The following is a 26,620-nucleotide window of genomic DNA, read 5'->3' as shown; positions in this document are numbered from 1 at the left end:
GCAGTCATGGCTCAGGTTCTGTGCCTTCCTCATATGGTCTTTGGGTGACCAGTCTTCATCTGTGACCTCTGTGCTTCCCGGGGCCAGTTGTGGAGTTGCTGCCGACCCATCTCTCTAATCCGGATTCCCCTCTAACAGGAATTCCGTTGAGGCCCTTGCCCCTGGATTGCCACATAACTGCGTGGGCTGTGCAGGTCTTTTGTAGGCCTCGCCAAGTGGGTCCCTGCAGACCTCCCAACAGGGCCATGGCCAAGCCTCGTGTAAACCCAGGGGTGGATGGTCCAATGGTTGGAAAGCTCTTCTTCGGCAGGCTTCCAGTTCACGGGAACACACAGAAGGTTCCTGGGTGGCAAGTGTCCCACAGCGCCAAGAATGCCTCGTTGATCTCCGGCTGTCTCCTTTGGTTTCATCCACTCTGGCGGTGCAATGTTTCTTTTATGTTCTTGTGATTATGCACTTTGGATGATGCACATGGTAGCTTTCCTTCAGTTGGGCAAACAGGCGGCGATCTCTTGCTTTCGGTGCCCTCGTGGATTAAGAAGGACTGGAGGGACTTTGTGGCCACTTGCAGTTCTCTTCCAGCAGTTGCACTTGCTAGGCGTGGTGTTATCGATGCCAAGCAGCCAGTGACAGGTGAGAGGACGGTCGAACTGCGAAGCTTGGGGCTTCGACGCAGATCGTGCTTGCTAGCGGCTTACGGTTGGTCCTCCCACAAAGCTGTCTCCAGTGACATCTCTGCACCCCGGTGGCTGGCCTGTGCTGATGAACACCTTCTCCAGTGCTGTCACAAGTCCTCGGTATTGTTGCTCTTCTTCTTTCCTTCTTTCCTTCTTGAGCGCCTGTGGTGGTTGTTTGCCCTGTGGTGGTGTGCCACTCTCCTTCCTTTCTTTGTGGCGTCATGCCACGCTCTCCACCTTCTTCCGACCAGGTTCATCACTGTGATGTGGTGGCCTGCCATATGTCTCATGTTTGCACCACATGGACATTTCGCTGGTCGTGTTCGGTTCTTGGGATGGCCTGTCCTTTTCTGCGGACCGGTCGCAGGTCTGTCCTGTCAGTAGGACTTGCTTCTTCCTCTTGAGGACCTTTCACAGGCACCATCCCCTCCTCAGGAATTTCCACTGTGGTCCTCTGCCAGGATGGCAGGTTACCTCTTCTCTCGAGGGCGTCGTGCTTGACCCTCAATCTTCTGCCGTCGTGGAACCTGCTCATGCCTCCATGCAGGCATGCTCGGTGGGGACGGTCATTTCGTGTGACGTGCTCCATGCTTGCGGTGCAAATGTGGCGTCCAGCCATGTGTTGCCTGTCGTCAGCCCACACGTTGGGGTGGCAGCTTGCCATGTGGAGTGTGCAACGTTCCTCGTGCCTGTCTTGGGCTGCAGGCGACTCCGTCTTGAGGCAGTGTGCGGGAGGACACTGCTGTATTTGGCGCACTGCGGGTGTCGCTGGAGCAGTGGGGATGTGGAGGCTCTCCTTGGTGCCTTCAGTGTTGGTTCTTCTCTGGAGATCTCTCTCTCTCTCTCCCGGGTACCTGCCCTTGATATCAGGTCCGCGGGTGCGGCCTTCTGTGCACCTCTGGCTTCGTGTGCTCAGTCCTCTTCATGGGCGCCCTCTTCTGGCACTTGGTGTGCCCGTTTTGTGGCTTGTGGTGGCATCAAATAGCCACTGGGGGTTGCACACTCTGCACCCGTCTTTCTTGTTCTTTAGGTGAGGATTGCTACCATGAGACTTTGCTGTCTGGTTGCTCTTCTTTCCTTGCTGGTGTTGGCTGTCTTTAGCGTCGCTGCTTGTGTTTAGCTCTGCATTTCTTGTGGCTCCTTGTGGGAGTGGTCAGTCTCTCCCTCTCTTGCAGCAAGCGACAGGCCGCATACGTGGGGCATGGTCCTCACTTGGCCAGTCTCTCTTTCACCATACCTTGCAGAGGTGGCAGGCAGTGCTCTTGTCTTCCTCTTGCAGAGTTCTGAGATGTAGGACTGCTAAGGCCACTCCCACGTATGTACCTTGGTATGCTGGGCACTGCAGGTGCTACCTTATACTTGCCATGAGTGACTGTTTGGATAGGGCCATTGCCTTGCTGATTGGGTCAGTGCAGTGCTTTCTTTTCGTACTGTGGTCGTGCCTATCTTGCTGGCGGTCTGTGGAATGTGGCTGTTGCAGGGGTTGATTGTCTATTGCGGAGGGAAGCCAAAGGTGCACTATCTAGTCAGTTTCTCCCTTGCCGTTGCATTGGAGATGTTCCAGCAGGCAGTGGTGGCAACATTGCAATGTGTGTGTGGGGGGGTGGGGGGGGGGGGGGAGGAGGAGGTTGGAGGGGGGAGGGTAGCACTCTGCTCACTTGTGTACTGATTGTCCTTGAGCCCTTGGGGTTTGCAGTCTGCCCCATGCATAGGGTATTTAGGGCATTGGGGCCTTTCTCACTGTCTTCCAGTGCACTGTCTTTGCCCTATGGGAAAATCACCCCAGCACTGCCAGTACAAGGTGAGGACGGTGCAGAACTGACTGTTTCAGTCTTTATGACTATCAGGGGGTGAGGAGCCACTCCCGCTGCTTCTGATTTGTTTATTGAGTTAGTTCATGTTGGGGTACCTGCCTGTGATATGTTCTGTTTTCTTTTGCAGGACTTTAAACCTTTGTGATCCCTCTTTGACAAGGGTGCGATGCAATTAACAGCCACAAGGTGGCCCTGTCGCACTTCTATTTACCGGTCCCAGCTCATTGCTGAGATTACGGTAGGGAAGCTCATATTTGAACAGAGAGGGGAGATTGCATTCACTGCTGCAGGCATTTTGAGGAGCTACGCAGGCAGAGGCACTGCGGAATATTTTTGATTCACGGTGGGCAGTGGTGGGCAGTGGGGGACAGCGTCGGATGGGTAACGGGGGCATTCGGGCAATGCCCGAGGGGCCGGGGTTCGAGTTACAGCTGAGGGCTGTTTTTGAGCAGCCTGGGGGCCGATTTGGGTGGTGTCTCTGTTGTTCGACTATACCGCCAGCGGCCCAGTGGGTGTCTGAATGGCCTTTCTGGAGGGAAATGGGCACTCATTATCTCCTGTATAGCAGCAACAGGTGCAGGTGTAACCCCTTTTCTTTCGCTGGGTCTCCTATTAATGTAGGCATACTGAGTGGGGTAGGAGACCTGAGCAGAAGTGGCCTCACTTGTTTTCAGGTGTGTTTCACTAGTGTAAACTGATGCGTGCATTTCCCCCCACTCCCCTGGTTATGTAAAATTACGCTGAAAGTAGTGATTTGAGGGAAGGCATTATGCAAACGAGGGCCGATTTTTAATCCCAATCTAACCCTGGTGGGGGAGGCTTTACTGTTGCCCAATTGATGGCCCATGTCACTTTCTAGCCATTTAGTGACACTATTGCATGAGGCCGTGGTAGTCATTTGGCACGGTGCGGTGTACTGGTCCTCAGCTAGGTGGCCTAATCACAGCTGCGGGACGATCTTCAGTTGTCTTGTCATCAGGCTGGCCCTGCGTGGGCAGCTGGGTTACCCTGCACTGAGTCACTGCTCGGGGTGTGGTCGAGGCACTGTGCTCGCAGCAGCAGACCAGCCCCCTCTCTATACAGTCCTCTCTGCGCCACTCACCGCTTGTTGTGCGGGCCGTAGGGGATTCCTTATTCGTGGCAGTGGCGGCCTGGACCTGACTGCAGCAAGGGGTTCCTGACTGCTCTCACTAGTGCGAAGGTGGGTGGGAGGGTCGGCAGGGCGGATCCGTGACCCTCTCACCTGTTGACCTTATGGCCGCCTCAGTGTCAGCCCCATCCCTTGGCCCATGCAGTGGGTGCTGTTCGCTACTTTCACTGCGTTTGGCGGCGCCGAGCTGCCTCCAGTGCGGTACTAGTGTGACGCTACTCTTCCTTTTTCTCAGCCCACAATAGCAGACAAAACACACAAGATGATGGACGGAATGTTGCACAATGGCAAAACATTCACCCCCAGTCACAAATCTGGGTTTAATCCATCCTTTTTTTGCTCACCAAGCCACCCTAGTTCAGACATGGACATATGCAAATCAGTCTTGACCCTGTGCCTCATGGGAACAGTCCAGCCCGAACTGCCAAGCCATCTCTTCCCTGGACCGGAATTAAGCATCCTAGGACCGGTTTCTGGCTATCAGCCGTCTTCAGCCAGGATAGCTTGACTTCAGTGGCCTAGTGAGCACGGGACACACGTCTGGGCATCAGCCCATCGCCTGTTGTTTTTGCATTTGTCACCCCGAGTGGGACGGGTATGCTCAGACGTGAGTCCTGTGCTCTCCATGCCACTGGAATCAAGCTATCCAGGCTGATGAGGGCTGAAAGTCTAAAACCAGTCCTTGGATGCTTGTTTCCAGTCCAGGGAGGACCTGGCTTGGCAGTTCGGGCTGGACTGTTCCCATGGGGCACAGGGTCAAGACTGATTTGCATATGGCTGGGTTCAAACTGGAATGGCATGGTGAGCAAAAAAACGATGGATTTAGGCCCAGATCTCTGTACTGGGGTGAATGTATGACATTGTTCTGCATTTTGTCCATCACCTGTTGTTTTTGCATTTGTCACCCCGAGTGGGACGGGTATGCTCAGACGTGAGTCCCGTGCTCTCCATGCCACTGGAATCAAGCTATCCAGGCTGATGAGGGCTGAAAGCCCGAAACCGGTCCTTGGATGCTTGTTTCCAGTCCAGGGAGGACCTGTCTAGGCAGTTCGGGCTGGACTGTTTCCATGGGGCACAGGATCAAGACTGATTTGCATATGGCTGGGTTCAAACTGGAATGGCGAGCAAAAAAACAATGGATTTAGGCCCAGATCTCTGTACTGGGGTGAATGTATGACACTGTTCTGCATTCTGTCCATCGCCTGTTTTTGCATTTGTCAATCCGAGTGGGACGGGTATGCTCAGACGTGAGTCCCGTGCTCTCCATGCCACTGGAATCAAGCTATCCAGGCTGATGAGGGCTGAAAGCCCGAAACCGGTCCTTGGATGCTTGTTTCCAGTCCAGGGAGGACCTGGCTTGGTAGCTCGGGCTGGACTGTTCCCATGGGGCACAGGGTCAAGACTGATTTGCATATGGCTGGGTTCAAACCGGAATTGCATGGTGAGCAAAAAAACGATGGATTTAGGCCCAGATCTCTGTACTGGGGTGAATGTATGACATTGTTCTGCATTCTGTCCATCAACTGTTGTTTTTGCTTTTGTCACAATAGCAGGCAGCAGAGGCTGGGGATGCCCTGTACAGGAGCTATTCTTCTCCCCGCATGAGAAAAGCACCAAATCGGTCGACAGCTCATGTGGGGATCGACCCGCTTGTCGCCACTGTGGTGTCTTGGGTCCTAGGCACACATGCTGACTAAATGTCCACACAGATGCACGGTATGTGGTTCTGGAACTGGCCCAGGGCAAATGCGCCCGGCCTCTCACTTTACTGACCGGTGACGCCCGCAATGGGTGGGTGTAAAGTGTGGGGTACAAACAAGCAGAACACTAGAACGTGTCCAGCAGGACACTGCAGCGGTGACATTCCTGCACCCTTACGTGCAGTTTCTGTTTTCTTTTCTGCCCACGGCCCTCTTCTATTTAAGTTCCCTTCCTCATTCCTCGCCTAATGAAATCACAACACATTTTCTTTGGCAAGTCTGCAACTGCTCAGATCGCAGGAACTAGGAAGGTGGAGACAGATCTATGAGGGAATCAAAAAAGTCCCCAAACTGAACGAAACTCCATAAGAGGGCCATGGCAGGGCTCTGCTACAACTGGATGGCGTGGAGCTACATACACTGAGCTCCAGTGTAGCCTCGATGGATATGTGGAGCGTGTTTTTTTCTGCATTTTGTTCTCTGCCCGAATGTGACAAGCAGTTGTCTGCTTTTAGAGTCACAAACACTCAGAGGGGATCAGAGGAGGTGTGTAACGGAACAGAGAACCGTACACCAAAACGATGAGGCGTGGCTGAAGAGGTGTAAAAGAAGAGGATGCAGAAAGTGGGTTTTTTCATACTATACATATTCCAGAGATTTCAAATAATTAAAATGTGTCAAAAATAAATACAGTGACTGCCATTTGCATACAGTTCACGGCCACAGCTTACACAAATGAATGAATGTTCTTCAAATAACATCCATGTAGTTTAATTGTTTATTGAACAGTATGGCTCAAATGTGACAAGCCTAAAAATGTTCATGAGTTGGGGCGTGGCTTGGCTCCTGCAAAGATGGGCAAACCACAAGAAAGATCCTGTGAGCCTGGCGCCAAAGACCCACCATCTGTTCACTAATCTGTCCTCATCAGAGCTGTACCCCCTGCACGCAGGTGCAGTTGGCTGCGCTGCGCCCCCAGACAGGTGGAAAATCTGAGCTGATGGCGAGCGGCCGTCCCCAACAGCTTGCATAGCCCGCAGGGAAGTGGTGCAGGAGCCTGGAGATGGCAGCCAGGAACGTGTACTAGTCATTGGACCCGGGGTGCATGACAATCCCTGGAGCAGAGGGGCCGCGCAAGAGTGTAGGCAGGGCCTCCACCGCACCAGTGGGGCACTGGGGAGAGGTAGGCGACCCAGTACCCGCCATGAGGGCTGGACTGCCCGCCCGTGGAGCGGGCACCGCATATCGAAAACCCCCGCTGGGGCTGAAGCTGTGACGGCGGAGCTTTCAGCTGTGGCCGAAGACCCCTATCAGAGGCCCTGGTCGTGAGGGTGGAATACTACAGCCTCGAGAATACGAGTGAGGCGAATGGCGGGCGACCGTTCTTAGGCAGCAGTCGCGCCTCTGCAATTCGCGTTGGACCTTGAAGATGCATGGGTGGCTGGGGCCGCCGGGGGGAGTGGGCGGCTTGCCATGTGGCGCCCAAAGGCCTGTCTTGACGTCCGGCTGCAGGAGGACACAAGGCCGAATCTGACCCTGGTAAAGCCAGTGGTGGGGCAGTCGGGGGTTCTGCGGCCAATAGCGATCTGAAACTTCGGGGAGGACGCTTTCGCCTCACCCCCACCCCCGGTTGTCGGTCCATCCCCACTGCCCATCTCGCCCTGCGGAGCCCCGGTTGAAGCCCGTACGCTTGACCTCCCGGTGGCAGGAGGGCACGTGACCGGTGCCACCAGCGTCCCCAAGAAGCCCATATTGAATGAAATCAGGAAACCCCCGTCACACTTGAGATTTCTGGGGGCCCAGGGTGTTCACGGCCCTAGGGGCTGGCCAGTTGAGACCTCGGTCAAGCCTAAAAAACGCAGATTCTTGATGGCGCCCTTGTGACCAGCTGTGTCCTAGGGTGGCCAGAACACACCCTAACTTGTGGTAGAAGCGGCATCAACACACAAACCTGAGACCATAGAGCAGAGGTCTTCAAACCTTTGGATGTAGAGACCCTGTTCTCAAACCTTTTTAGGCGTAAGGACCCTCTTCTGACAAAGAATTCTAGAACCTAGTACTCATCATCGCCAACTATCCACTACCATAAATGCTCCTGTTAGACCTGGCATCTTTTGGTGTGTTTCCCCTGTCTTTTTGCTTTCTGACCTCCTAGTTTTGACTCTGTTTTTGCTAATTTAGTCTCTCTGCGCACTTTCTCACTGCTGTTCAGTACAAGTGCTCCTATTGTAAATTGTAGTATGGATTAATGTTTCCATGATTGGCATGTTTGACTTACTAGTAAGTCTCGAATAAAGTGTACTGAGAGTGCCATGGCCTGTAAATCAAATGCTGCTGGTGGGCCTGCAGTACTGATGGTGCCACTCAGCCAACAAGTGAAGAAAGTTCAGTCCAGTCCTTTCACTGCCCAAGGCTTAAGCGGCAACTGCAGGCTAACTAACCCAGCAAAGTAGTAACACAGCTAAGGGGCAGTACTCCTCCTGGCAGTTCTTCCAGCTCCTCTTCTTGGCAGGTTCCTTGATCCAAGCGAGTTCTAAAGTTCTAGGGTCTGGACCCCAATATTGTGTCAGTGTTCTGGCCCATTTTCCCAGCAGGAGGTGGAGATAGCATTGTCCAAGGCAGATTTGGACAATGCTGTCCATTCAGCTGCAAGGAAATCTCCTCCCACTACTCTAAATGCGGCCCAGGTCTGTTCAGCCAAACCGTGACTCATCCAGGAAAGGTAGGACACACCTCGAAACCCCGCACCCCTCCAAGTGGCTGTCTGATGAGAATGTACATCACCAGCCCCTGTCACTCCAAGTCAGACAGTCAATGCACAACCTAGCAGAGGCACATAGGATGGTAAGCAAGAAAATACCTACCTTATAAAAGTGGTATTTTCAAACACAGAATATAAAAATCATCATTACTAAAAGATGCCGGTCTGTCTACATTCGGAGTTCAAGCAAACTAAACTCCATTTCTCTATTTTGTCCCAATTGGGAAGATATACTTGTAAAAGGTTACAAAGTACTTTCCATTCTATCCAATGGGACAGACATCCTTTCAATAAGGAAAAACGAAATTATATTGTACTTCACTTTCGGGACATTTCTCACACATACCAGTACATGTCTCACCTTTCAAGTACAGTTGCACCCTGCCCATAGGGGTAACTTAGGCCTGCCTACCTTAGTTGTGACTTACGTGTAATAAAATGGAAGGTTAGGACTTGGCAAGTGGGTGCACTTGCCAAGTCAACATGGCAGTAAACAATGCGTGCATACACTGCAGTGCCAGGTCTGAGAACCCTTTGAGAGGCTGCTCATGTGGGTGGCACAATCAGTGCTGCAGGCCCACTAGCAGCATTTGAGTTACAGGCCCTGGCACACTCCGTGCATTTTACTAGGGATTTACCGGTAAATCAACTATGCCAAGCATGGAAACACCAATCCAGAATACAATTTACAATCGGAGCACTTCCACTTTAACACGAAACAGCAGTAAGAAAGTGCACAGAGACTCTAAACCAGCAAGAACAGAGCCAAAACCAGGAGGTCAGAAAGCAAAAAGACAGGGGAAACACACCAAAAGATGCCAAATCTAACTCTATGCCTGGCTGTGGCCGCTGGGGTAGCAAAGAAAAATTTGGCCAGACTGTGGTGAGCGAGCAGACCCGCAACAGTCCAGGAATGGGAAAATGACCTCGACTGGTGCCAGATGGCGGAACGCGGGATCTATCAAGGTCGGGGAACCCCCGCAAATTTGATAAGATTTGGGGACAATGGATACAATACAAACGGACCTAAGGGAGGGGCTGCATGGTTATGAAGAGAGAGGGCAAGGCAGCCAGTTGCTGAATGCATCAGTTGGTGTAGCTGGCGTGATACGCACTGTACATGTGCCAGATGTGATCAGTTTTGAGAGGAAACGTGCATAGGCTCCCTGCGAGGAGCCCATGGTGTTTGTTAATCCTCCGAACAGTACTGTTGTGAATCTGAACAACTACTTAATAAAAAGAGTTATTTAAAAAAGTATTCATGAGTTATACCATTGTTAAATAACATGATCGGCAGTGCATTTTGTTGTTGCTTGTTACAGACCGGAAGCTGTAATTGGTACAAGCTCCATGGTAGGGACTACACACAAAGCCCCAAGGGGAAGCTGGAGGCAAGGAGGAGGCGCCATGCAATACGAAGCAAGGAAACTGGAGTGTTGTTTGAGCCAACCAATGGTAAATAATGGGCGGGCTCTAAGCCCCTTTTAAGATTTTTTTCTTTTTCTTTACAAGAGATTTTGCAAGCACTGAGCAGGCGAAACCTAAATGCAGGAATGCCATGCCACCAGAGTCAAAAGGTCTGACAAGGTAAAGAAAGGTCACAAAGAAATGGTGTCCCTTTCTCATACCTAGCCTTCAGGATGTCGGCACTAAGTGTACACACAAGTAATCAGAATGGGAATGATTTACAGTTGTTGTTAGCCTGAAAACCTTACATGATGGTAGCCATCAAGGACCACGGTTGCACAACCCTTGTGAAGAAGAACTAAGGAAGGTTTGTTCAACTGCACCTATTGTTTTGACCATAGTGTACTACATCACGTGTTTCACTTATTTACTAGTAGAATGTAAACACAAAATAACATTGCAGCTATAACCATCTAAACATAGTTGGAAGCAACAAGAGCCCATTCCTTTTTAAACTTCAAAATGAAATTGCCTAGAGAAGTCAGCAAAGCACTCAGTCAATTTACCCCAGTGGTGCTCACAGCTATACCTTCTTTCTTCTCTTGAGATTGTGATGATTTTTCAGCTTCACACCATTTTGTGAAAATTTCTTGACAAACATCGTCTAAGGAAACTTCCTCCTAGGGGAAAAAAGATAAGTTAGAGCACAGCTAGAATGTTAGCATTTAATGTTTAATTACTCACTTCCTGCATAAAACGAGGTCATCCAAGTATGGATACAAATTGTGGAGCATCTTAAGTCAAGTCAAAATCTTTCACCTATGGGAGACTTAATTATTTGGGTAGAGGACATTTATTCAGAAACGTTTATTGTTCCTCACTTTTCTCTTTAAGAAAATTATTGTGTATATTAACCAAGTTCAATGTAGACTTGCAAAGAAATGGTCCATGAGATTATCACTTAGCTTGGTTTCATTAAGGCAACATAATCTTCTTTGCCAGCCTAAACAACATTTTTAATGCGAGTTGGTTTGGCTTATAAATGAAAGTGTCTCTTCAGTTACTAGTGAGTTTAGGCACTCGGTAAGTGATAACTGATGCACTCTGCCATTCATCCTTGCATTTGTGATTCCATTTATTCACTCATTCTTGCATTATCCCACTTACACATCTACAATAAAACATACTCGCAAACTTAACAAGCATATAAAAAAATAAATGAAAAAAAGAAAAGTGGATAAAAAGGAAAAACTATGCTACCTAAAAAAAGGAGGCATATGCTTGCAATAAAAAAGATACAATTATACCTATTGTTGTAAATACTGTTTCAACCTTCTGAGGACCTCTTACTTGGATTTGAAAGGAGTGTTAGTCAAGTAATTGAGAAATGCATATATTCCCAACATGTTTAGTTCTGCTGTTTTGTGATAGATAATTTTGATGTCTCCACAATACATTTTGGGCCCTCCCTGTCACGAGCACTTGCCCCACCCATACAAGTGAGGTACCATTTTTATTTGGAGACCTAGGTGAAAGCTGGGTGGTTGGAAATTTGTGTCGGCCCAGTGATCCTACACAGAAATATGAAGACTTTTTTTAAAAATCAAAATGTAAGGCTTGCAGGGGATTCTGGGTAAGAAACCATTGGTGGATCCACGCAAGCCACACCTCCCTGGACTCCCCCGGTGTGTCTAGTTTTCAGAACTGTATATGTTTGGCAGGTTGTGGACACTAGGTCTATCCACACAAGTGAGGTTCCATTTGGGAGACTTGGCGGAATACTGGTCTTTTTAAATTTTGCTACTCCACGCAGATTCCAGTACTTTCCATGAGAGAAATGTGAGGAAAATGTGTTTTTTTATTTTTTACAAAGTATGAAGTTTACAAGGAATTCTGGGTAGCAGGACCTGTGAGAGCCAGACAAGTGACCGAATCCTGGATTCCACTAGGTGTATAGTTTTAAAAAATGTACAGGTATGCAGAGGTTTCCATATGTGCTGGCTGAGCTAAGGTCCAAAATCAACAACTAGTCACATTGCGAAAACAAGCATTTACAATGCAATGGTTTTGCCTTTGTTAAAGTTAGAGCTATTGGCATTGCTCTTGACATTATTTTTATTTGGTTTTTTTTTTAACATAAATAAATGGCATTGTCATTTACAATAGCAACTTCAACCAATCATCTAACCCATCTGAACACCCAGCCACTGATCCATCCGCTCATCTATCTACGCATGCACTTGCCAATCTCTTCATTCACCCACCCAGCTGCCCACTTGTCCATTCTGGTACCCACTCATCTATCAAAGCAGGCGCCCGCCGACCTCATCATACATCCGCTCCCTCGTCCCTCCCTCCAGCTGCCCACTTACTCATCCATCCACTCATCCTTCCACCTATTCGTCCATCCGCTCACACATCCATCCGCCCACTCATCAATCTGCTCATCCTTCCACCCGCTCATCCATCCTCTCACTCATCCATATGCTCATCCTTCCACCCACCCATCCGCCCGCTCATCCTTCCACCTACTCATCCATCCACTCATCCTTCCACCTACTCATCCATCTACCCACTCATCCATCCGCTCATCCTTCCACCCACTCATCCATCCGCCCACTCATCCATCCGCCCACTCATCCATCCGCCCACTCATCCAAGTTTACCAACAATCAGCTCTCAAGCCCCAAAAGTAAAGCACCAGGTAGTGTTGCGCTACAGGCGCACGTGCCTTGAAAGAACACACTGAACTTATGTCACCGTACAATTCTCACTACCACATATTCTTAGGAGATATAGCAAACGACAAAGGAGGAAAACGTGCATCTCTGGAACATTGGAAGCAAAATATGGGTGTTCTCTATTAAAACATGTGCAGATCCTTAGATTCCTGTGTTAAAACTGCAGGAGTCTACAAGAGGTGGAGTCAGCGCTTAATTTGTAAAAAAAAAGTCCTACCTGTTCCTGAGTAGCCAGCGGGCTGCTGTCTGGCGAGCAGCGCCCTGGGCTCAGCTGCCCGGTTCATTTTCCCATCATGTATTATTTGTGCGTCTGCGAAGAGCTGAGTGAAAAGCTGCTAGTGGGGAAACGTTGGGGGCGTGTTTATGAGGGCATCGCCGGCCTCTCTCAGCCACTGACCACCGTGTCGCCAGCCCCCTGGGGATCTGGTAAACTAGTGAGGCACCAGCAGGGGCTCTCCAGCAGAGCCTTGCTGTGTGTTGAAGGGGTTAACTTGTGTGTGTGGTCCCGAGGTAGCCATACATTATATGCGCGTGCTGGTGTGAAAACAGTGCCGATCACCATAAACCCACCTTACCCACCCCAAGCACGGATGTACCAGCACGGGCTCTCCGCCCAAGCCTCCCTGTGTACTGAAGGGGTTAACTGCTACTCTAAGGGTCCCGTGATGCAGTCTTTTGCAGCAATGCTCACTATTAAGCACGGACCATCTTATCACCAGAGCTCCTGGGACTCTGATGAACTATTTCTGCACCAGCTGCAGTTTTCCCCGCCCATCCGCGACGTGCACTGTCATAAGGGCTGGGGTATGTCCGTGGACACATTGGAGGCGTGTTTGTGTGGGGCTAGCGTCGACCACCATAAAGCACTAATCAGCCTTGTAGCCGGCTGCCTCCAGAGTGTGGGGTGAGCTATTGATGGTGGAGTGATGCTGTGCTGCTGTCAGATAGGGATAGGGAGACGGCAGTGCACGGCACACGTGTGTAGAAATGGATGGGGTGTTTGTGTGGATACGAGTGCCCTAGAAACAGAGGTGGTGAAAACAAGGGCTCCGCTCTTGCGTTGCACCTGCCTCGCTCTAGTGTGCAGGGGGTAGCTGCTGCGCAGGGTTTAGCTGCTACGCTAACGCCAGATGGGCGCTAGTTGTGCTCTGTGGACTTGTGTGGAAGCACAGGTGGGGGAAACGAGTGCTCGGTCTAGCGTTGCACCTGTCTCGCTCTTCTGTACAGGGGTGAGCTGCTGTGTTAATGGCACCAGGGCGCTAATAGTACTGTGCAGACTAGTGTGTAGTGTGGAAACAGAGGTGGAAACTCGTGCCCCGGCTGTGCGCAGCACCTGCTGCCTCGCTCTGCTGCGCAGTGCATGGGTTAGCTTCTGTGCAGGTTGTAGTTGCTGGCTGAAGGGGCCAGTGCTCCAGTGGCGCCCCGCAGACTTATGTGGGAACAGAGGTAGTGAGATCGAATGCTCGGCCTTGTGCCCCTCCTGCTTAGCTCTGCTGTGCAGGGGTCAGCTGCTGTGCTCAGGGGGTCAGGTCGTGCTCCCGCAGACGTGCTTTGAAATACCGGAGGAGGGTTTGTGTGCCGAAGGACTGACGTCCATTACAAGCCACTGACCACTTACCGCCACCCTTGCAGTATTCTAGTGATCTAGTGTTGCACCTACCTGTTGTGCCACCGAAGGGGTTAACTATTATCAAAGAGGAGGGGACGGGGGAAGGGCGCGAGCTGTTCACTGCAGCACTGAACATAAAATCCTCCCCGCAGGGGACCCCAGCTCTGGGGATCACCCCAGGTGCACCTCAAACGACAGAAGGAGCGAGCTTAGGGCAGGGTGACTTATCAGTGTTTGCGACCGGAGCCCGGCACGCTTCTGGCGTCTGCAGACGGGGGCAGGGTGGATGCCGTGTGTTTTATCCCACGAAGCAGAGCGTATTCCGACGACTCGGGGCTTAAAGCAACAGTGCGTGAGAGTATCAAATATGGACATGTGCATCGTGGATACTGCGCCTCTGTTACGACCGGCCTTGCTTCTGGTAAGCAGCACTATGAGCACAACCTGCTGCTTACGCGCTCCTGCAGGTCTTGCTCTTTCGTCCTGCTGCGCCACAGAGGTCCTGGCCTTTGGTGTATTCGTCAAGATGCAAGAATGGGTCTGCCTTCGTGAACTCCACACCCTACCTGGCTGCAGTGTACACTCGCCCGTAACCGTCAAAGACTTAACCCACTGAGCTATCTCGCCGCCTCGACTCCCCTGCCTTCCCGTGTGGACGCCTGCGTGGCTGCGGAGCGCGAGCTCCGTGGCCCCGCCCCTTTGTGCTTTAGGTCTCTCCGACTACAGCCCCGTCACCTGTCACTTGACAACCTGCAGCCGAGCGGCCGCGTGCACCTGGCCAGGCGGCGTTTCAGAGACTGTTCCGGGGATACTCGCAGGAGGGTTCTCCCCGTACTGCAGGTGGCAGGTTAGAGCACTAAAGGGGCGCCCCACTAAAAACGACGTACTTTGGGGGGCTACTGCGGACTGCTACTGGCAGGGGATGCACCACCAGACAGAGGCACGTCCTAGCCAGCTTCCCGTCTCTCTTTGAATGCGTGCCTCCCCGTGGCTGCTTCAAGACACTGCTGCTAGGACAGAAAACCTACAACCCTGGCAGTGGCACCAAAGTGGCTCTTTTCCAGTCTTTTTTTGGATTTACAATCAAAGCCTCTGCTGAGGGTCCCGGCCAGGCGAGCTCCGTACACTCTTGCCGTCTTCCTTCTTCCCCCGGGCTGCGGGGGGCGGGCACTTCCGGCCGGCCGCGCTAGGATTGGCCGGCCGGCCAGTCACGGGGCGGGAAACGGGGGAGGAGAGACGCAGAAGTGCCGGCAATGCCGGACCAGACTCGGGGGCGTTCCCGGCGTCGCGTGACGTCGGCAAAAGCCAAAGAATGTCGGGAACGCCCCCGTGTCTGGTCCGGCATTGACGGACAGGCCCCTCGTCCAATGGCAAGGCTCCATTTACGGAGCCAGCCAATGAATGACGAGGGCCGAGCCAAAGCACACTACAGTTCTCATCAGGTTTTCGCCTGCGCCGAAAAAGATGCGCAGAGCGCATCTTTTTGGCGAGGCAAAACCTAACAAGCATTTACAATGCAATGGTTTCGCCTTTGGAAAAGTTAGAGTTATTGGCATTGTATATGCCAAAATTTGTATTTATGTTTTTGTTTCGAAAACAGATAAGTAAATGGCATTGTCATTTACATTGCCATTACCTTTTTTTTGCAGTCACTTGGCACTCTCTAGCACTCCCTAGCACTCTTTATGCACTCTGCATTTCATATGCACTCCCTATGCAGCACTCTGTATGCACTCTGTACTCTCTATGCACCCTGCACGCTCCACTTCCTATGCACTCCCTATGTACTCTGCACTTTTTATGCAGCACTCTGTATGCACTGTGCACTTTGTATGCACTCTGCACTTTGTATGCACTCTGCACTTCCTATGCACTCTGCACTCCCTATGCACTCTGCACTCCCTATGCACTCTGCACTCCCTATGCACTCTGCACTCCCTATGCACTCTGCACTCCCTATGCAGCACTTTGCATAGAGAGTGCAGAGTGCATAGGGAGTGCATAGAGAGTGCAGAGTGCCTAAAGAGTGCAGAGTGCACTCCCTATGCACTCTGCACTCCCTATGCACTCTGCACTCCCTATGCACTCTGCACTCCCTATGCACTCTGCACTCCCTATGCACTCTGCACTCCCTATGCACTGCGCACTCTGCACTTCTTATGCACTCTGCACTCCAGTTATCAAAAATGCATAGGTTTGCCAGGTTTCCTTAGTTGACAGATGAGCAGTGAAAAAGGAGTCAAGGCCTAATCCACTGCTGTCACCCATACAGTCCAGCAGTCATTGAGCAAGGGTCAACTTCCGCCTCCAGATAGGAGATTCTTCCTTTTCACTCAGTTTCTACATTCCAGGAAGGGGCACACCTTCCCAACAATCCAAGGGAGAATGGTGTGAATTGGTGCATGTACATTTCGCCTTAAGAGCTTCTGTCTGCATTTATTTTTAAAAATTGATAAATACAGAAAATTGTGCTCTCCCTGCAGTCTTTGATTAATTATAGGCTAGCAGCTGAGCATATTGACAGTATGGGAAATTAAAAAACAGGATTAAATGTATTTAAATAATGGCATATGTCAACATACATTTATGGTATAATGCTAGTATTCACCAGTGGATGTATTGTTATGTAATATTTGATAGCTTCAATAGTTAAAACATGACTGACATCAAAGTAAGAGTGCGTGTCTAAGTTAAATATGGAAATGTACAGTTTTTCCCTAATTATGCAAAAGTGTTGAAATCAACCTGCAATGGACTTCAGCGGAAACCTGAGGAAGAAGTTGAACCATAGCACCATAAGAGATCTGCATAATCTAGAAAAGAAAAGTGTGACTTAGCAGATAGGACCGGGAAAGAAAATAAGCCCGGACAATGAATGGGGAAAAAAGCGTCAATCATTAGCGAAATCAGATAGCTAAATAAGTGCCCCACGTTTGCAAGTCTGGTCAGTTTTTAACTTTTAAAGCCAATTTGTAAGTGTGTTGCAATATACGGATGCCTTTAATCATTTGTGCTTGCTGCTGGCAACGTTTGGCGTAATGGCACTAAATAAAGTAATAAGTAATAAATAATGCCCAGACCATAAAACAAGCCTACAAATAGCCAAAAAAACAGGTCCATTACCTGCTGGTCTGACTATGCATTTTACTTATGCACTCCTCTTAAAATGTCTTACCGAGACGTAGGTTATTTGAATTTGAAGAGTTTCTACATTCAGGTATAATTGAAAGAAAAATGTAAATCATTTTTTTCTTTTAAAAAAAGTAATCATTTCATGAGTCATAAGTCGGAAATATGTGCAGAATGTCTGGGTTAACTTTTGTCAAAGTACCAATGGCTTTAAACCAAGTACATATCAAAGTATGTGGCCCAAAGCAATCCTTGTAGAATGTTCCGATATTTCCTGATAGTATAAAGTGAAACCGCAAATACAGCGTAGTGCGGCAACTAAAAACTTTGCAACATTAGCAAAAAAATACGCATCAGAACACTTCACCACCGCCTTTTTTAAAGTCAAGATTAATGAAAGGGGCTATTTATAATGAGCGCTAGTTATTTCTCACGCAGTTTACTTTGGTAAAATAAAGTAAAGTCTCTTGAACTGCCAAAGTAATTCACTCAATCAACGCGCGTCAAACGGGGAAATGGAGCTTCCAATCCAGGCCAGAAGGTTTTCCAGTTTTAGTATGGTCTGCGAGTTGTTAGATTGGTTGTAGCAGGTAAGAATGAATTAATTGACAAACTCTGAGATTGTGGAACAATATACAATATACAATGAGGGCCACCACCTGGCAATGGTATGTTAGTGAGCAGGAAGAAGGGATGGAGACATGATTTTCGAAAACTTTATGGTTGAACAAGGTGTCAGGTCCTAGTCAATCAAAAAAAAAAAAACTTCGCTAACAGCAAAAGCAAAAATATTTTTGGGCCTCAAAAAGCACACCTTGCCATAGTAGTCCCTGGCACAGAAGACAATAACTTTGTGGGCGGATATTCTACTTGTGAAAGAGCAGAATGCTATCACTCACAAGAGTTAGCCAATGGCTGAACTGGGCCAACCCAGTAAGTACCTCATTCTAGATGCTGTAGTGGGCGTTAAGAAACATGTGAATGACAATAACAAACCAATGTATAAAGAGGGCTGAAAGCACCTTACAACTAAGTGTATTATACACATAATCTTAGTAAACTCAGAAGATCATGTCTAACGCCTGCCCTAAAAAGGTAGGAAGATGAACTGGGAGAAACACAAATAAAGAACATGTGGATATTTATACACAAGCCCAGATATCAGCAAGAAGCGTGACTTGGAAAAAAGCAATGGCCCAACCATCTAGACAACAGTACCACATCACAGTCAAACGACATGAATGGGATGTCAGGCAATCGCAAACCTGCTGGTGGGGTTGTGGGAGGAAAGTCACTCGGATACAACTGCAATGGCACTGTCCTAAGCTATAAGCGGTTAGGGAGAGAAGTGCAAGATACAAAAGACATAATGTTCCAGACACCGATCCCCAAGCTCCCTGCCTACATGGTATGAGCATTCTTAAACACACAAACTTATCAATTATTCTCTATAATGACAGATGACCATAGACCTTTTTGAACAAGTCAGCCTGGCATGGCCCTCTGGGGGAAAAGCAGAATCATGGAGGTTCAGGAATGGAAACACCACATGTGGGATATGCGAGAACTAGAAAAAAAGGCTAACGTAATTTGAGTGGAAAGTAGACATGTATAGAAATTACTATTTTGAATTATGCTTGGGTTGACTTTAGGGAGTTACTTAATTGACTCAGTCCAATGGTAAAAGAAGTCACGTTATAAGACGTACATAAGTACTTGTAAGGAGATACCACAAGTAGAAACCCTCTAACCATCAGAATGGTGGTGGTGTGACATATTCCCAAAAGGCACTATTAAGTGACATATTCCTAATGTCCCAGTGCTGGGTGCATTTTTCAGTGATCTGCTTCATGCGCCTTGGCTCAACAAGAATCTCAAGCTGCACAAAACCAAGAATCATCAGGTCAGTGGCAGAGAAATTAAAAGAAACGCACTGGATTATTTATAAGGAGGCAGTTGCCATCACCATATTGCTCTGTCGACTGAAAAGCAATTACTCTCCTAGTCAAAAACTTTCAGACTAGACAAACACTAATAGTGCTTTCCAAACAATAAATCAATCGATGGTCTCGGAAAATCTACTTCAAAGATACAATACAGCCACAGAGCTTTTAATAACCTGGCAAGCTTCCACCAAGAGGAGATAAAAACCATCAGGGATAGCAACTTGTGCCTACAACCTGCATCGCCCCAACACGTCCACCATTCAAGTGCAGAAATTAAGAACAGAAAGCTCAAAGTCTGGGTCTCTGGAAAGTTCACAGACTTGGAGCTCAGACCAGAACTTTAATGAAAATCATTTTTTTCAATAAGACAGCTCATCCCATGTTCTTCTAGGTTTCCCGTTTCCCTCACAGAGTTCAAGCAAATTTAGTCTTAGCCGCATGTGACTGCGCAATTAGCGCACACCATGCCCTGCTGCCTTAATGATTGCTTCATTTCCAGCAGAGGCTTCCAGTGCCTTGAATGGTTAAATGATCTTTCATCAGCTTCAAGATCTCAACATCAGCCTTCTGTCAAGATGAAAATCAAATGGTCAAGGAAGCCATCCACATCAGTGACCCCGCCATAAAAAAGACCACTGTATAGTAGCCAAGGAGGTCACCACAGTTGGCACCTCTTAGACAAGCTGTGTACCTACGTTTATAAAAACCCTAGAGGGATGTACACATACATAGGCCATGGGTGGAGCTAAATTTGCTTCTGAGGAGAATTGATGAACTCAGTGCTTTCAGACGTGCTTTAGAAACTCACCGGCCTCCCTCTAATATATCATCCTCTCAGTCCTGTGTCGAAAAGCTACCTCTGTGGAAGAATTTGTGCTTTCTAAATAAATCAATAAATAAAATGATCAGACAAAGTATAAAACTCTTGGAGTAGGCTGAGCTAGTAGGCTGGCGACTATGCCTTTTAAGGACCACACCCCTTTGCTCTACAGTCGGCTCCTAATGCTGAGAGTCCATGCTCAGTAGACAATCCTTTGCCAGCTTTGAGGGTCATTCATTCCTTCAGAAAAAAGTAGAGCGGCACCAACATATTCAGTAGAACAACAGGCCTAAGGAATATACGCACCCGGATTGGCAAAGACTAATGGCGGAGTCGTTTAAAATGCAATCTGCGCTCGCTATTTTGGGTCATTTCTGAACCGTCGCCAATCTGCGAAAGCTGGTCTTTTTGCACTTAATGTCGCATTTATGTGTTCTCTGTGTTTCTTCAGATGAAATAGAAAGCATTTGTACAGCATCTTTAAAGTGAACAAGAGTGAGGTGGTTAATACCAAGAGCCAATGATACTCGTGTTATCGTTTAAAAGGGCAGACCTGGGAGTTTATTTCAAACTGTGAACCTACGTGTAGAGCAGAGCTCTGCAGTCGACAGAACACCCCAACTTTTCTTAGCAAAGGGAGGGACCTTATTCAACTCCCTACTAAAAATGCACTGAGGCAAAATATTTTTTAAGAATCCAACGAATGTTGCAGCACACACCCTAAGACAGAACAAAGCTGCTTCAGAGAAACCTCTGTGGGCGCGTCAGCACTGGGACACCAGTTCAAGGTGCAAATCAAAATTTAAGTGCATTGTAAGACAGTTGTGGAGGGATCTAGGGTGACAGTGGTGCCTGCTACGCGACAGCTGTTCAGGGCCCTAGTGCGACAGCGGTGCCTACGACATGCCAGCTGTGGAGGGCCCTAGTGTGACAGCAGTGCCTGCGACACAACAGCTGTGGACGGCGCTAGTGTGACAGCAGTGCCTGCGACACAACAGCTGTGGACGGCGCTAGTGTGACAGCAGTGCCTGCGACACAACAGCTGTGGAGGGCCCTAGTGCGACAGTGGTGTCTGCTACAAGACAGCTGCAGAGGGCCCTAGTGTGAAAGTGGTGCCTGCTACACAATAGCTGTGGACGGCGCTAGTGTGACAGCAGTGCCTGCTACACAATAGCTGTGGACGGCCCTAGTGCAACAGCGGTGCCTGCAACATGACAGCTGTGGAGAGCCCTAGTGCGACAGCCGTGCCTGCTACATGACAGCTGTGGAGGGCTCTGGTGTGACAGCCGTGCCTGCTACATGACAGCTGTGGAGGGCTCTGGTGTGACAGCCGTGCCTGCTACATGACAGCTGTGGAGTGCCCTAGTGGGAAAGTGATGCCTGCTACACAACAGCTGTGGACGGCCATAGTGCAACAGAGGTGCCTGCTACATGACAGCTGTGGAGGGCTCTGGTGCGACAGCGGTGCCTGCTGCATGACAGCTGTGGAGGGCCCTAGTGTGACAGCAGTGCCTGCTACACGACAGCTGCAGAGGGCCCTAGTGTGAAAGTGGTGCCTGCTACACAACAGCTGTGGACGGCCATAGTGCAACAGCGGTGCCTACGACATGCCAGCTGTGGAGGGCCCTAGTGAGACAGCGGTGCCTGCTACATGTCAGAGCCCTACGAATGATAAGATACTGGAATATACGTGCAGTGCGAGCAATCCAGGCATCACTCCGAACTGGGACATCAGATCATCATTCAAGGCAGGGTTGAGGCACCTTGTGTGTGAGACCTTTAAGGGTGACTGTGTGGGATACCTAGGCCTGTGGCAGGTCAAAAAGATGTGCACAATGAGTACTTTGATAATGTCTCAGTAGTGGAATCGTGATGCACGGAGCGGGTCAAGATGGAGGTGTATCTCGAGAGCACTGCCCATGTCACAGTACTGGAGAGCAGTGCAAGGCGCAGGTCACAGAGAGGTGTGTGTGTGAGCCTTCGTGACCCAGTAGCGGAATACCTGTGTATGTCGCAGGTTAGAATAAATGCGCATTTTTAGAGCTCCGAGAGCGTTGGTGTAGTCTTTGGTTATTGGATGATGCAACATAAAAATAGAGACATTATGAATTTGTCACATGGATTTGTAGTCTGTCATATGTAATGCATATATAACATTGTTTTCTTTTATAGTGAGAAAATGCACAGCCCGAAAGTTCACTGTTCTTTGCAAACACATGTGATCTGAATTGGTAATTACTTACGTTGCCAAGTACACTGTTCTGAACAGCCACCCGGCTACCACTGGCACCACTCATCCACTGTTTTACCACAGACAGTCCAACTTGTATGTTAATTTGTGGTTGAAAAGGTTGTATTTCTTGTTAGGAAATCTCAGAATCACGTTCACCCAGCCTCAGTGACCCAGGGCCTGAATCTGAGCAGGCTTGCAAAGTATTATGCGGCGACTTGAAATCTTTGATACCACATTTCTTTGTTGGTGTTAATTTGCCTCACTTGACAACTCATCATCTACTGCATTATTTGCTGATAAAAACAATTTGCTTTCAGGGCAAAAAGATTATAATTTATAAAACATATCTGCATACACAGTGCAAAAGGCACCTGACAAAATGTAACGAGCCATGTTTAAGCTGTTGATTTCTGTGCTCAGGCATTAAAGAGGCGGCATCTTGTCCAATTTGGGATGTTCCCGCCCAAATTAAGTAGCTGGGGGAGGGCTTTTGACTGTAGCAGGTAACAAAAACCTAAGGTACTTAAATAATATTCAGACCTGGGGAAATGCACATTCCTTCATCGTCATGGAAATGTTTTATTTCACTGATAGTACAAATTCATGCTAACATAAAAGAACCGTTGTCAAAGAAACAGCTATTTCAAAGGGGCATCCAGGATTCAGAACTATCCCAAATATGATGCATCTTTCTAGGGACCATATTGTGACCCATAAAGGTTATCCTAATGAAACACAAATGTATTAAACAAGCAATGTACTGTAGGGCTGGTCCTTAATGGAAAGAAGTGTTTCCATTGAACATACATTATTACACTGTGTTAACCTTAAACCTTAGACAATGTATGTTTTACACCATCTTTTACTCTGCGAGATAAAACGACCAAGTTAATAAAATAGCATTCCTGTGCTTCCATGCTAAACAAGGACATCAAAAACAAGGTGATGGGATGCTTAAATTAATCTCAGCCACTGACAATGAATCTCTCGGCGCCGCATCCCAATCCATCGTTTTTTTGCCCACCATGCCACTTCAGTTTGGACCGAAACATATGCACATCAGTCTTGGCCCTGCTCCAATGTTCCCTAATAAGGCCACCATCGGTCCTCGGTTGCTTGTGCTCCAGTTCATTGAGGAAGTGGCCTGTTTGGCTGCAGTGTTCCCACTAGAGATGGGTCAAGCCTGATTTGCACATGGCAACGTCCAAACTGAGGTGACATGGGGTACAAAATAACAATGGACTGGGATGTGGTTCAGTAATTACCAGTGGCTGAGATTAATTCAGGCATTCCATCCATCACTTTTTTTTATACTTCCATTCAAAATAAATCACAAATTATTGGTAAACAATTTTAACTAGGATCTGGTGAACATGTAAAACGTTTTTCTCCTATACTTTGATTTATTAGAACGTATAATTCTTTCTCGTGAAACGTATGCATTCTGTGGGGCCCTTATTATACAAATGCAGGCTAACATGGCAGGCAGCAATGGCACAGGATGTGCCTCACAAGTTGCTGCTAATCACGCTGCCAAATAATTAGCTCTGCTACCACATAATTTGCCATTCCTTGACGCAAAATTAAGAGGACAATACCAACTCAGTCCTCCACTACCTCATAATCACAGTGGACCTTCGCAGAATAAGCTGAAATGCGGGGCTAGCGTAATTTACCCCTTTAAATATAATTTCCGCCTTAAGGTTTGCCACCAGATTTACGACAGATAAACTGTAGCATAACAATTGAATGGCGGAGAATCCCCTGGTGGAAATGACCTTCTATCTATCACTCTCTAAACCAGGCCCCAGCATTCAGCCATGATCCCACCTGCTTCCTCGTCTAGCTAGTCTCCGCTAGGGTAAGTCTCACCCCTATATCAGTGTTACCTCTTGTCAAACAATGAATCGACGCCTCTTACCCTTGACCCTTTTAGCAGTCTTTGAAGAGTTAATTCGTACCCACTCACTCCAACCAGCTGTACCCTGCTTTTTGCACCTAGATTCGCCTTCTGGGACTTGAAAACAGAAAACCTTTCGCACAGACAACGCCGAGTTGTTCTTGATCATTGTTAAACTAGAGGCCCGTGCGTGCAGGCAGTTTGGTTTGCAAAGTAGCCTCAGTGCACAATGATCGGACTAGCTCAACACTGACGAGGCAGTAACGCTCAAGACGGAATGGCACAGGTAATAGGCAATATGACCTTAAGTAAGAGGGGGACACCCTTCTTCACGCTCTCTCCTGGAACTGCGCAAGTGCCGCGCACCTGCGTCATTGCACAACTTCAAACAACACAGAGGAAACGAGTGAATTACGGCAGTGAAGGGTCGATAATTTGGGGTGGGGGGTGGCATTACTCCAGTGGAGTTCGTTCAGTTCTACAGATCTAGCCCTGTGAAAATGGCAGAAAAGCGCCGGATGGGAGGCCTGGTATTGGACTCGTCTGAGTCATTCTTCACTGAGGGGCATTTCCTATGGGGGTCACGGACCCACGGGGCTGTTTGTTTGTCAGTTGAGGCTCTTTTCTGTGGCTAATAATCAGTGGTGGGTGACCACTGTTCAGCGTTCGCATTCGAGGGGGGGGGGGGGCAGGAAGTAATAAACAGTGGGGTTAAAGCGCTTTAAAGGCAGGGAGCGCTACATAATATATTAAGGCGAAGCACTGTAGAGAAGCCCTTCTACACAGTACTATCTACCAAAAGGAAGAGCTGACAGCGGAAGGTGCACTAACCATGGAAGGCGGTTAGGGGGAGGGGGGGGGGGGGGGGTGGGGCGGCGAGGAGGGTTTCACATTGGGTGGAGGTCTCAAATGGAGTGGGGGATTATGCTGGGTGTCATTTAAGTATGGGGGGTTACCGCATGGATGCCAATGTACTGTGAAGCAGGGGACATTCGATACAGAAACGCGTTTTGCACATGGCAAGTGAAACATCTCATCAAAGTGAGCATTTAACAAGCGAAACATGCATGACAACTGTGTACAGAAAGCGCGGGGACATGGCTCGTGCAGTGAGACTAGTCACTATAGCTAATCACGAGGGGCTCCTCTCCGAGAGGGCGCTATGCTCCACAGGGGTCCCTCCTGTTAGGCTAATGACGCGAGGCTATTCTTTCTTCACTCTCTCCTCCCAGGGGGGTTTTCACTCTCAGAGTCTGTTCTCTGTGGGAGGTTGAGTGGCTAACGGGACGCTTTGAGTAGTGCTCGGGCACGGACCCTACACATGGGTGCCAACCCTCACCCCGTTCACCCACCCCACAATACTTCCCATTCTCAGCCCCCGGCACTGACCTGCCCTCCTGGATCCACTCTTCTCTGCCGCCGGCACTCTGGGCCCCTCCCTCTGCACGGCGCATGCGCGAGGGGCGGGGCTCAGACCGGAACTCAACGCCGGCTCTGACAGTCCCGCCTGGGACAGAGGGGGCGACCCGCAGACGCTGCCTGGAGGCTGCCTGACCTGAGGCGAGGGGGCATGGCTCTGCATCAGCTTGGAAATTGTTCTATTAAATGATCGTTTTAGATGCTCGCAGAATAGGACTGTGTTTGTACTAGAAAGAAAATCCGAACTGTCATACGAGCGCCAGTAAGTCGGGCGATGTTTTCCTTACGCTCTTTTCCGCATTCAACTGTAGGAAAACCGAGCCCAAGTGTAACGGCGGGAGGGGGGCGGGAGAGGACGAGGGAGGCGGGAGAGGGGCAGCTAGGAACAAATAAGGAGACCCGAGCAGCAAGGGAGGTGCCGGCAATGCCCCCGTGTCTGGTCCGGCATTGACGGACGCCTCTCTGTTCCAATGGCTAGCCTCCATTTATGGAGCTAGCCAATGAAGCAGAGAGGCGTGTTCAAGTCACCCATACTAGAAACTACAGATTTCTCTGGAGGAGGAGCCTAACGGCTCCGCCCCCCAGCGAAACCTAAAAAGGGTCAGTTTTCACTGGAAAAATGTAATGTATCGTATAAGCAGCAGACAACGAAAATAGGAATCACAAAAAGGAGGGAGAAGGTTCAAAGGGAAATACAACAAGCATTTGCAATGCAATAGGTCTCGCATTATTTAAGTTTGAGCTATTAGCATTGTAAATGGCAATTGTTTTTTGCTTTATGCTATAGTTTTTTTTTACATAAAAAGCTACATATAAAATATGTTTTATTAAAGTTATTTATGCAGTATCTAAATTTTGTTTGCATAAAACAGTATAATAATATCTTAGTAAAAAAGTCAAATATTTTAATGGAAATTCACCAAATGTTCATTTATGTGTTGGTTTTGAAAATAGCTAAATTAATAGCTTTGTCATTTACAATGCCAATAGTTATAACTTTCGCAAATGTGACACCTATAGCATTTGTAATGCAACATTTGTATTTACGTGACTTAGATGTATTGATATTACAAATAACAATGGCTTTTAATTTTTTTTAATACTTAATAAAAGTGATTGTAATTTATAATGGCAATAGCTTAAACTTTTGTAAATAACTTTTGTGAAGATTATGTTCAGTGTATTTTATTGTAACAAAATCCAAGAACAGAAGTGAAATATTAACATCTTTTTGTGACATTTGTAATAAAGCTTGAAACATTGAGAGAACATATTTGTGCTGTGGTGGTGCTGAGTGATGCTGTGGTGGTGCTG

The 26,620-nt window shown here is 48.5% G+C and overlaps 1 protein-coding gene across 1 annotated transcript in view; it reads right to left on the bottom strand.

Annotated features, from left to right (window-relative positions):
* Window positions 1–26,620, bottom strand: part of CCDC43 (coiled-coil domain containing 43) — a 123,982-nt gene that overhangs the window by 45,310 nt on the left and 52,052 nt on the right. The window contains exon 2 of the mRNA XM_086923890.1: window positions 10,099–10,189. Coding sequence (XP_086780016.1) covers window positions 10,099–10,189 — 91 coding nt within the window. The remainder of the gene's footprint in view (window positions 1–10,098; window positions 10,190–26,620) is intronic.

The sequence above is a fragment of the Lissotriton vulgaris genome, chromosome 5 (assembly GCF_964263255.1).
Source record: "Lissotriton vulgaris chromosome 5, aLisVul1.2, whole genome shotgun sequence".
NCBI classification, from domain to species: Eukaryota; Metazoa; Chordata; class Amphibia; order Caudata; family Salamandridae; genus Lissotriton; species Lissotriton vulgaris.
Note: the sequence above shows the minus strand (reverse complement) of the source record. Positions and strands in the feature narration are given on the sequence as shown.